The sequence below is a fragment of the Peromyscus californicus genome, unplaced genomic scaffold (assembly GCF_007827085.1).
Source record: "Peromyscus californicus insignis strain IS unplaced genomic scaffold, ASM782708v3 Scaffold_4__1_contigs__length_199733344, whole genome shotgun sequence".
Lineage (NCBI taxonomy): Eukaryota > Metazoa > Chordata > Mammalia > Rodentia > Cricetidae > Peromyscus > Peromyscus californicus.
The window spans coordinates 37918516-37931201 of NW_026294562.1; the positions used below are offsets into that span (position 1 = coordinate 37918516).

The window sequence follows — 12686 nt, forward strand, 5'->3', positions numbered from 1 at the left end:
TTCTTGTCAATTTCACTTTACGGGGAAGATAAATGAGAAACAAAAGCTTGGTCATTGGGGAATTTTGAACTGTGTATTGAAACAGAAAACACACAGCTTTCCAGATGAAGAAAAGTCCCAAAACAGGCTCCTGGGGCTCTAACATGGAAGTGCTTCCCTAGAAACGAGGGACACAAAGAAAAGGATAGTGAGCTAAGAGCCTTCTATTGCCTGAAAAAAATGTATTAATGAGGATGAAGGAAAGCTATTTCTACACATGGAGTGAGTCGGAGTGAGTCTGTGCCCTGCTCCCGGAGGAACTGCTAGAAGTACTTCCATCAGATGAGAGCAGAACCAAAAGCATCAGGACAGGGGAGGGCAAAGAACCAAAATGTGGGTAGCAGCAAGCCTGGTCAAATGCGTTACCTACTGTTTGCTTCTCTGTGATAAAATCCTGGACAAAAGCAGTCCAAGGAAGGGAGGGCTGGCTTTGCCTGGCAGTTGGAGGGGATACAGTCCATTAGGAGGGAAAGGCATGGAAGCAGGAAATGGGCAAATGGTTACATTATATCTAGAGAGCCAAGACTGGTGAATACTGGTGCTCTGCTCACTTCCTGTTTTCTCCTTTCTACTCAGTCCAAGCCCCAGCCCAGAGGATAGTGCCACCCACATTCAGAGTGTGCCTTCCCTCCTTACTTAAACTTCTCTGGAATCTCTTCCAGACTCTTCAGGTGTGTCTTCTAGATGATTCTAAATCCAGCCAAGTTGGCAATAATGATCAGCCATCACAATGTATGGTCAAGTCTAAACGATGGGACTGTGAGCTGTCAATCATTAAGACTCCTTGAAGCAGAAGTGGGCCTGACTATGAGAAAGTGTTTGATGGATGGTATAAAGTGGGAAATGAGAAAATGAAAAGCATCCCAAGTGTGCTTATCTGTGCTTAAGGAAGAGAAAAGAGATGTCACAGGTTGGATTCTCTAGAAGCAGGTGCTGGAACTAAGTTTTAGGTGCATGATATATATGAAGAATTAACTGTGTTGTGAGAATTGTGCTCTCCAAAAATATATACATTAAAGGCCTAACTTCAAGTACTTGTGTACGTGATCTCAAGTGAGGATGAAGTTGTTGGGTTAGGCTCTAAGCAAGAATGGTTCAGGAAATAAGGAAAATGTCATGTGTAGACAGGGACACCTGGTGAATATGCTGTGGGGTGAAAGAGACCAAGACTGGAGTGATGAAGTATAAGCCAAAGAATGGAAAGATGGATGGCCACCACCAAAAATTAGGGAGAGGTGTGGGATGCCTATCTATTTTTCTGTGGGAGGCCTGCTCCCACTTTTTCCCCAGGGTACTCTTGAGGAGGGAGGAGGGAGGAATATTTAGATAAAAGGATAGAGGGGAGAGAAATAGAAACACAGGATAGTCTTCAGAGGGCCTGGATCAGTATCCACCGGCCCCTTCTGTATCTTCTAAAGGACCTTTTATAGGAATGCCAAGGGCTGGAGCAAAAGACCTCCCCTTAGCACAGCCAAGTGCAACAAGTGGTCAAGCAATCCTCTAGGCAGCCCTGCTGGGTAAAGCAAGCTCTGATCTCGCTAGGAAACCTCTGTGGACCTCCACAGAGAGGTGAGGAATGGGTCTACCTGGAGTCTCAGAGAGATCATGGCCCTGTAAGAGACTTGATTGTGAACTTTCAGCCTTGAAAACTGTGGGAAAACAAATTTGTCACTTTAAGCCTATGGTCCTCTGATAAAGCAGCCTAAGGGAGGTAAAGCAAGCTATGAGGAAGCACAAGGCCAAACTCCCATGAAGAAACCACAGAGCCTGGGCTGACTGCATGAGGAAGAGTACTGCCTTGTCATCTGACCGCAGAAAAGGCTGCCCCGGGAGGTTATGACCTAGGGTGACTGACTCCCTGCAGAGGCTGACTCAGAAGGTGCTAGCGGTGAGCTGAGATGTTTGCTGACCCTGGCACACACACACACACACACACACACACACACACACACACACACACGCACATGCACACACATACACACACACACACACACACACATGCACACGCACGCGCGCGCACACACACGTACATGCACACACAAAATGCGTTATGGCATGGGAAAAATACCTGGGAATCAGGGACGTATGTAGTCATTTTGTTTTTACTGGAAAAAATATAGTTGGGAATATAACTCAGTCGTAGAGTGCTTATCCACTGTTGGAAATGCCCTAGGTTTGACCCCCAGTATTGCAACAACAAAAGAAAGATTTTTTAAATTGATTTTAAATAGAATGATAACGATGAACTAGTATATATGGAACTTTTAAATTACCAGGAAGAAAAAAAAGAAATTGAATTATAAACTTTATAAATCCAGCAAAGGAATGAGAAACAATAAATACAGTAACAAGTGTAATTAATCATAAAAATATATGTTGGAAACAAGCCAAAATATAATTTTTCACAACAGATGTGAATTTTTTTATCTCCTATCAAGTAGCAAATTCAGATTAAAAACTGTAGGAGTCCATTTTAAGCTATTTATAAGAAATACTAGTAAAAACAAACTGTAGAGTTGGTGGGAGCAGACTCAATCTGGTGCTTTGGTAATTGGTGTATGATAAAATTTAGAACAGCAAGCTTGGGGATGTAGGTCAGTGGTAGAGTGCTTACCCAGCATGCATCAGGCCCAAGTTTTGATCCCCAGCAGAAAGAGGGTCTGGGGGAGAATGCAAGTCCACCAACACTTTAAACCAGGTGAGTATGGAAATGTGTAATTCCAGTACTCAGGAGGCTGAGACAGGAGGATCATAAATTCAAGGACAGCCTGAGCTGTGTAGCAAGATCCTGTCTCAGTCCCTAGTACTTAGCTAGGCCTGCATTCGGTCCTCAGTACCACATGACCCCCACATGGTGTCATACATGCCTTTAATCCCAGTGCTCTGGAGGTGAAGGCTGGAGAATCATAAATTCAAGTGACTGTCAACCACATATCAAGGTGGAGACCAGTCTGGGTGGCCTGACGTACCATTATAACAAAAACAAACACTTAATGGGAATATCATTAATGTGTTGAGGAACGCTATTACTTTTTTCTAAAAAGAATGAAAAACAAAAGGATCATATCTAAGTTAAAACTTAGAAAACCCCTCCAAAAAGAAGGGTTTTTGACAGTACTGGGGATTGAACCTAGAACCTTGAATACGCTAGGCAAGTGCTCTGCTGCCAAGCTATGTCTCTAGCCCAAGGAAGAATTATTAACAGGAAAAGCAAAAGTACTAACAATAAAATGAAAGGCATCTACAGGATGTCTCTTCCTGATGCCATCAGTTCCTTTTGATTGCATCAGATTGAAGCTGCTTCCACCAGTTTAAGGGTGTTGGATTCAAATCTTGTCTTGAAGGAGATTGAGAAGTAGCTTGAAGATGAAGGGGAACAGTTGGGAAATCAGTGGCACCTCTGCCTTTAAGGTGAAGGGAGCCCTGGGATCTACAAGCCGTCTGAGTGGTAGACGCACTCAGACACAATGGCCAGCTTCATCATCACACCATCACTGTGACTGACTCAGCCTTGCTGGCTTTGGTGGCTGGTAGTAATGAATCCTCAGTCAGACTTCTTTTAAGATAAAGTAAAGATCACTGGAAATGTGGGTCAGGTGATGAAGTTACAGTTTCTTCTGCTTCGGCCGGGTACAGCTAAGTTGTGAGGAACTCCCTTTGGCCACTTTGGAAAGTCAAGATGAAATATGCAGCTATCCATAAACTTCATTGTTGTCACCTAGACTGGAACATTAGCAAATAGCTGGGATTTAATTGTTCTGAAGTGAGTAGGACCAATCCTGTTTCTCCTGGATGAATAGAGCGTGGTGATATGCTGTTGCTTTCTGGGACTGCATACAACTGTGCCTGACCAAGTTAACATGCTAATTGCGATTTGGAGTAAGCTTGGGTTTCAGGATAAAATGAGAACTATATCTTCTAAAGACTACATAGCAAAACCTCTCATTTTACTTTTAAATATACTTAGGAATTATTCTGTTGAAAATTCAAGTTAAAAGTTTTCCTTGAGGGAACTAGAAAAACACAGAACGCCAGTAGCTGGCCAGTAATTGGTATTGTTTGACCTAATTATCTTCATCAGTTCTCATGTATAGTTCTTGAGACTCTGAACTAAGAGGTGTTTTTTGTAAATCTTCAAAATTTTGCATTTCAAGCCATCAGAAGTGATTTTTTTCTTCTTAAATTAAAAAATATATATGTATATATACATATTATATATACATATATGTATATAAAATCAGGATGTGGGGAAGGGAAGCTGAACACAAGCCTATTTTTAAGTAAAAATAATTTTAATTGAATTTCCTCCTTGAAAAAGCAGGGTCTTAAAGTCATACAATACTGTTGATAAAAATAATTAAACAAGCCAGGCAGTGGTGGTGCATGCCTTTAATCCCAGCACTAGGGAGGGAGAGGTAGGCAGCCTGGTCTACAAAGGAAGGTTCAGGACAACCAGGGCTACACAGGAAAACCCTGTCTCGAAAACAAAAGGCAAAGTTAAATAAGTAAATAAATGAACAAGTAGTTTATTTTCAGTTTCAGAAACTATATACGGTTTCCGGAGTCTAATCTCGTGTTACTAAGTCTATAAAACTGAGTCTTTTCTTTTTAAGTTTTTTTATTTTTATTTTATGTGCATTGGTGTTCTGCCATGGGTATCAGGTCCCCTGGAACTGGAGCTACAGACAGTTGTGCGCTGCCATGGAAGTGCTGGGAGTTGAACCCGGGTACTCTGGGAAAGCAGTCAGTGCTCTTAACCACTGAGCCATCACTCCAACCCCCTAAAATGGAGTCTTTTGTTGTAATTTTTCTTTTTCATATGTTTAGTTATCTGCAAATAGTTTGGGGGACGTTTCCAATTTTAATTTTATTATTTTTAAATTGTATTTATTTATTTTATGTGAGTTTCTGTGTACCATGTCTGTGCAGAAGCCCTTGGAGGCCAGGAAAGGGTATTGAAACTGAAGTTAGAAGCAGTTGTGGGTACTGGGAACTGAACCTGGGTCCTCTGCAAGAGCACTAAGTGCTCTCAACCACTGAGCCATCTTCCAGCTCCCTCATTTTATTTCTTACAACTCAGGTATGCATTAAATTGATGATTTGGGGTAGGGGGAGTAAATCGAAAATTAAAATGGCTCTTCCTTTAAAAAAAAATACAATGAATGAAAATGTCCACAGAACAATTAAAAAGAATTCCAATAATAAAAATTCTATCTAGAGTATTTGAGTTTGTATACACACACAGAACATTAGAAATAAGGAAATAGATGTTCGTCAGAGTGCAAATGGTTTAAAATAATCCAACAACAGTATAATGGGAAACATTATGGCAATAAAGTTTAAAATCCAAGTAAAATGGATGGTATTCTAACAAATTGCTAATTACTAAAATTTTATCCAGAGATGTTACAAATTCTAAGAGTTGAATAAAAATTGATTGCATATAAAGTCTTACATTTTTATGAAATGTATCCTTAGTACCAAAACCTCATAACAAAGCATCCAGGTCACCCCCTCAGTATATACTTTTTTAAAAAAGATCTTGTGCGCTGCACAACTGTGGTGAGTTCATGACTGCATTGATGATGTCATATCCAGGAGACACAGTTTTGCCCAATTCCTCCCTATCCTCTGACTCTTACAATCTCTCTGTCCCCTCTTCCATGATATACTGTGAGCTTTTGGGGGGGGCAAGCAGATATAGATATTCCATTTAGGATGTCTACAGTTGCTTAATCTCTACTGTATAGTTATTTTAAACAGAAATATGCATATATATGCATATGTATGTGTATATATCAGTGCTGCTAAGAGCAAGTGGAAGTGTGTATGTGTGTGTATGTGCTTGCGTGTGCACGCGCAAGCAACAAGTATAGGGGAGATTTTTTTATAGCAAGCAACAAGCATAGGGGAGATTTTTTTATAGCAATGTAACAAATTGTTGATATTGATTATCTCTAGGGGGATATGAGTGTAAGACCTAACTTATTTTTACATTAAACTTATCTACAGTTTAAAGTTAAATATGATTAAGGCATGGTGGCATGTGCCTGTAATTCCTGATGTTAAGGAAGCTGAGGTAGGAATATAGCAAATTCAAGGCTCCCTGGGAAACTTAGCAAGCTTGCCTGGGCATGCAATAAAAAGATATGAGAGTGTAGTTCCATGGTAAAGTGCTTGCCTGGGTTCACTCTCTGGTGCTGAAAAAAAAAAAGATTACTGTTGTGGAATGTTAATTTAAGATGTGTTACATTTGTTTATGCTGTGGAACATTTGTTTTAATGATGCAAAGATGTGTTGCATTCTTTTATGTTGCATTTGTTTAACTCTGTGAAGCTATGTTACTGTGTCTGTCTAAAACACCTGATAGTCTAATAAAGAGCTGAACGGCCAATAACAAGGCAGGAGAAAGGAAAAGTGGGGCTGGCAGGCAGAGAGTATAAATGGAAGGAAAAAGAGAGAAGGAAGAGCAAGAGAACAAGGAGAGGAGGCCATCAGGGGCCACCACACAGCCACACAGCCAGCCACAGAGTAAGAATGAAAGTAAGATATACAGAAGAAAAGAAAAAGGCCCAGAGGCAAAAGGTAGATGGGCTAATTTAAGAAAAACTGGCAAGAAACAAGCCAAGCTAAGGCCAGGCATTTATAATTAAGAATAAGCCTCTGTGTGTGATTTATTTGGGAGCTGGGTGGCGGGCCTCCGAAAAGAGCAAAAACAACCAACAACAATTACAATGAGCTGCTATCTCTTCTATGCTAAATATAATTATAACCAAAAGTTTGTAGAAGTATTGTTTGGAGTATGTCATCAAAGCAACACTGATTAAAAAAAAAAATCAGTCGATTTATCATATAACTACTGTTGAAAGATTATTCATATGTCAAGAAAAGAATCCTGTCTGAAAACTAATAGGGGAATATCCAGTCCAGCCTCTGTGGTTTGAGTCTGCTTTTACCTGTTGGAAACTCTGTATCTAGAAGCAAATCATGTCCTTTGCTGAACTTGGAAGTTAAATTGGACACTACAGTGTATTTAGTACACGTTGGGTCCTATGGTTTATCCTCTTGGTACTCACTTTATTTACTCCTTCATGTGCACCCCTCCCTGTAGTCTCACTACTCAATCCTAGAGCCACATCTGATCCTTTGGGGGAACAGGAAATGAGGATTATCACTTAATATTGACCAGTGATCTCTTTTCTAACAGGAACCTGGGGGACAAAAGCAGCATCAACAATGAGTCGGCCACCCGTCACTACCAACTACAGATGACTTGCCATTTTATTTACAAAGGTAAGGAAACGTATTCTATAGCTCTAATCCTGACAGATGCTCTACACAGCACTTAATTTTCCTACTGTGTCTTTATTTACCTACCTAGTTCATGACATTTAATGTTGGCCATATCAAATTTCAAACAAACATCAAGCAAACAGAACATGGAAAGTTTTGAATGTCTGTCTGTGTGTGGAGGGACAGAGCATGGCAGGGAAGGAAAATGCCATGAATTGTGATGCCTGGCTGATATTTAATCACCTTAGAATTCTTAATTTTAAACAAATACTCTATAGCAAAATATTAAGAAGAATGCTGAATTCATTTGCAATCTCATCTTTAGGTAAATCAGTCGTACTTCTCAGAATATCTTCCCTCCTTTCTTTTATAGAGAGAGGGTGATCATAATGTTGTCATCTATGCTTATCTTGGTTTACATACTTGCAAGTATGTATTGTTTCCAGTGCAGAAACATAACAAGCCTAAGTAAGGACAGAGAGTAACCCCACTGTGCCCAGTTTAATAGTCCTCTGTAGTTTGCTCTTGTGGCCCTTAGTGTTGTCAGTTTGGGAGGTCTGGAATATCCAGGGAGACAGGCCTTTGGACATGCCTGTGGGGGATCATCTTGATTGCATTGACTGAGGTGGAAAGACTGGCCACTGTGGGTGAGAGTTTTGTGTTCTCTGAACAATGATTCTGGAATGTATAAAACAAAGTGAAAAAAAAAAACAAATTGTTTTTTCTGCTTGCTAGAGACATAATGTGAGTAGCTGCTTCTGGCTCCTGGGCATTGATTTCCCCACATCGATGAACTGTATTTAGAACTAAAATAAGACCTTTCTCCCTTAAGTGGCTTTGGTCATAGTATTCTATCAGGAAGAGAAGAAAATAACAACTTTGAACTCAGTTGGCTCTTTAGGGGTGGTAAAGGGAGAATATCAATAGATATTGATCAGATTTCATTTCTAACACTACTCCAGGGTTGGGGGCAGAAGCACTATCAACAATGGATAGGCCGCCCATCACTACCATGGCCCTTCTTTATCTGTGTTGTGCTTCTCAAAAGGAATTTAAATGAACTGAATACACTGGCATAGTTTCCACCTTCTCTTTCCTGCCATCAAGTTAGGAGTGATTTACAAAGTAATGAATCGACTTTGAGATTCTCTGTTCACTGCCCTCCATTCATGTCAATTAGTCCATTTCCCAGAGGTTGTTTCTCAACTCCCCGCAGAGTGGCTGTTGAAGTGGTTTCCATTTTCAAAGCTGAGGGTCTGAGGAGCACAGCTGCTCACATGGCATTCTTCAGGGAGGTCCTTCTTCTCTTGGCTCTGTTGAGCGACTGAAGGTTGGCTTTTTATCCTGAGCTGATATTACTGAGTCTTTCAAGTATTTTAATCTTCCTAGCATTTTATTCAGAACCCTGTGGAAGTACTATTCTAAGGAAACTAGGAAAAAAATTGGTTCTTCTTTAAACAAATAAAGCAGACGTTTAGTGAAACAGATGTCTTTGTGGACTCCCAGTTATAATAGACAGGATGAATGGAGTCAGTCTGAGAGTAAAGAGGGTGTGTGTGTAGCAGAGGGTTGATTGTGGTAGCTGTAGACCTGGTGAGGTGGGCTCATCTAAGTCCATATCTTCATTCTCCTGACTAGCCTTAGTCATGTCGAGTACCCATCATCAAGGATGAACTCAGTTATTTAGTTCAGGTGTGGAGACATGGCTGGCTAATTCTTTGATGCCATGAATACTGAACTTATTAAAAGCCCAGGATTCAAAAGCTTGCAGGAAAGTCAGATCTGTCTCTCCCCGGGGTATTAAACGCCCTTCGTGTAATTTAAGATCATGAAGTATTCTTGGAATCAATGGTAATTAACAAAGAGTTCCAAACTGGACCATGAGCAGAAAGTGAGAGACTGTGGAGCATTCAACCCTAGATGATATGTCTTCATCAAACTTCTCCCCTCAAGCTTAGGGATCTAAATGAAAGAAGAGGCAGAAAGATTGTTAAGAGAGCCAGAGGTGGTGGATGACTCCAAGGAAGACAACATCTTCCAGACCCAACAGGACTGGAACACGTCTGAACTCACAGAGACTCTGATAGCACACATAAGACCCTCACTGGTTCAAACCAGACAGAATCTCAACACAGAGATGTTGCTAGAGTTTTCCTGCCTGGCCCACAGTCAGGACAAATCTCTCTCACCTGCCAGTCCCATAGCCACTCAGACCCGACCAAGTAAACACAGAGACTTATATTGGTTACAAACTGTGTGGCCGTGGCAGGCTTCTTGCTAACTGTTCTTACAGCTTAAATTAATCCATCTCCATTAATCTATACCTTGCCACGTGGCTCGTGGCTTACCGGCATCTTCATATGCTGCTTGTCATCCTGGCGGCTGGCAGTGTCTCTCTCCCTCAGCCTTCCACTTCCCAGCTTTATTCTCCTCCTTGTCCCGCCTACACTTCCTGCCTAGCCAATGGCCAATCAGTGTTTTATTTATTGACTAATCAGCAACACATTTGCCATACAGAACATCCCACAGCACAGAGAGGGAGTAGACACAGAGTCCCACTCCTAACCAAGAAGCTATTTGCAGTTGATTACTGCTGGGAAAGTGAATATGGGCTTTCTCCAATGGAGTTTCACTGAGTATGTCAACCACCCTCCAGATCAGGTCCCAGGTCAGGGAGGAGTTGGCCAATACAAATCAGACTTCATGCTTGTTTTGGTTTGTTGTGCACATTTTGTTTTGATGTTTCTATTTCTAAGGTTTGTTTGGCTGTTTTAATTAGTTATTTTTTGTCTTTTTTTTGTCTTTTTTTTTTTGAGAGGGGAAGATATGAAATTGGGTGAGAAAGGAGGTAAGAAAGATCTGGGAAGAGTTAGGGGAGGGGAAAAATATGACCAAATTAGGATATGTGACATTTTTTTTAATAATTTTAAAAAGATCCTGAAGTTTTGTGGCTCCTTGATGATGTAGGTGCCCTTATTTATCACAGAAGTAACCAGCTTTAATTTTTTATGAATTTGAAGTTGAATATGAATGCCTATTAAGTGTTTAAAAATACATATTTGAGCCAGTCCGTGGTGGCGCATGCCTTTAAGCCCAGCACTCGGGAGGCAGAGCCAGGCGGATCTCTGTGAGTTCGAGGCCAGCCTGGGCTACAGAGGGAGTTCCAGGACAGGCACCAAAACAACAACAACACCAAAAAAAAAGTTTTAATATCTAATGTCTATCAGTTAGAAAAGTATTTTATCTTAAATGCACTTGAAAAAACTAGAAAAGTTAATAAATAGTTTTGCATATGTAAAACTAAAACCTCTCTGAGTCAAAATTTTAAAAACAGATTAAAAGGCACATAGCAGCATGGAAAAACACTAATAATGTGCTTAGTAATAAAGTAATAGTCCCAAAACTTAGAGTTAAAAGGGAAATTAAAAATACTACTAACAATTATAGGTTTAAAATCAATAATTAAAATACTAAGACCCTAATAGATAGATTAGCAAAAGTATGGGAAACTCAAAAGCAACATACAAAGAGCTAACAATGATGTGGGGAAAATTTAATCTTCATTAGTAATTTTCAAAAATTAAAATTAAAATGAGGATTGCCCTTATTTGACCTATCAAATTATCAAAGATATCTAAAATATAGTAGTCACCGGGCAGTGGTGGCACACGCCTTTAATCCCAGCACTGGGGAGGCAGAGCCAGGCGGATCTCTGTGAGTTCAAGGCCAGCCTGGGCTACCAAGTGAGTTCCAGGAAAAGGCGCAAAGCTACACAGAGAAACCCTGTCTCGAAAAACAAACAAACAAAAAATAGATAAATAAATAAAATATAGTAGTCAATAAGACAAGCTCCCACTCACTACAGATAGGGCTATGAGTGGGTTTAGACTTCTTGGAAGGCAATTTACTAGTATATTAGTAAGAGCTTTGAAGGGTTAATACCTTGGTATGACTTAGTCATTCCGGGAATTGAATCCAAGCTAACATTGATATTGGACAAAGATATAAGCATGGATAATTACTGTATTATTTGCAGAAGCAAAATTTTTGGGCCACTTCAACTATCCATCAATATTAGCATTATTAACTAAAGTACTCACACACAATTGGATTCACACAGTGATGTCTCCTTGCATCTAAAAGAAAATATTCTTTTCCCAGGAAGGATTTTTTTTATCATAAAAGGGACACATTCTTATTATATCAGTGTTCAATGAAAACACCAAGATGGATATTATCATTTTTCATATCAAAATGCATATTTCAAAAAGTAGAGAAAGCTGTGCTAAAATGTGACTCACAGAGCTGCTTCAGGGAAGTAGTATTAAGAGTGGAGTTGTGTGTGTGTTCTGAGTCATAATTTTGGTACTTTCCAGATATTTTTACAGTGAGCTCTTACAACAACATGAAGCAAAGTAAATTTTAAATAGCTTTTAACAAGAAATCTATCCACATGAAAAGGGGTTTAAGCGTCTACAATATCTTTCTTCAGACTTAGAGTTAAGTATTCTCCCAATAAATACTGTTGAATTTTCTTTTTCTTTTTCCTCTGTATCCTTGTCTTTCTTTGAAAAAAACAATGGCAGTAACAACAACAAAAACAATACAATGCGTGAAATATTGTTTTTTCCTTTAACAGCATAATTATGTTGCATTGAAAGAACAGCATTCAGATTTCCAATGGAAATATTTCTCCTTTGCAGATGTCGTCAACTGCTGAAAATGGAGACACGGTACCTGGAAAACAAAACGAAGAAAAAACCTACAAAAAGGTGAGTCTTTTCCTTTCTGCAGAAAGTAGGAGCAATCTTCTACTGTTTGCCAGGTTGATGTTGTTACAGCTTTTCTGCCTCCAAAGCTGTTATTGACCTCCTTACTTTCTCTTGCTGCTCTACTGAATTAGCAAAAACTTGGTGGCTTAAATGACAAAATGTATCATCGCAGAGTTGTAAAGGTCAGGTGTCTGACGGGGTGTGGCTGGTGTCCACAGAGCTGCATTCCTTCCAGAACTGTTAGGGGAGAATTAGAGTCCTTGTTCGATCCAGTTACTAGATGTACCCAGAATTACCTCTTCCTTCTGTCTCAATGCCAGCGGTGGCTGGAGGAATCTTTATTGGGCTGTATCCTTTTAATACTACAAAGGACCAGTAAATTACACCGTGTCCTCCCAGAAACTGCAAAGTAATTTTCTTATTTCAAAGTTAGTTGATCAACAACCATAATGTTCACTAGCCCAAACTCTGTTACCACATAACATAGCATATTCATAGGGTCCAAGGATTAGGACATGGCTATTTTTGAGGGACATCTTTCCACACACCCCAGCTGCCATTTGAAGATAAGTGTGGGAAGAT

General features: G+C 39.9%; 1 protein-coding gene across 3 annotated transcripts in view; it reads left to right on the top strand.

Moving 5' to 3' along the window:
- Window positions 1–12686, top strand: part of Pip5k1b (phosphatidylinositol-4-phosphate 5-kinase type 1 beta) — a 277351-nt gene that overhangs the window by 109689 nt on the left and 154976 nt on the right. For all 3 annotated transcript variants that reach the window (XM_052762416.1, XM_052762418.1, XM_052762417.1), the window contains exons 2-3: window positions 7247–7332; window positions 12036–12104. In XM_052762416.1, the coding sequence (XP_052618376.1) occupies window positions 12036–12104 (69 nt within the window). In that variant the 5' untranslated portion in view covers window positions 7247–7332. The remainder of the gene's footprint in view (window positions 1–7246; window positions 7333–12035; window positions 12105–12686) is intronic.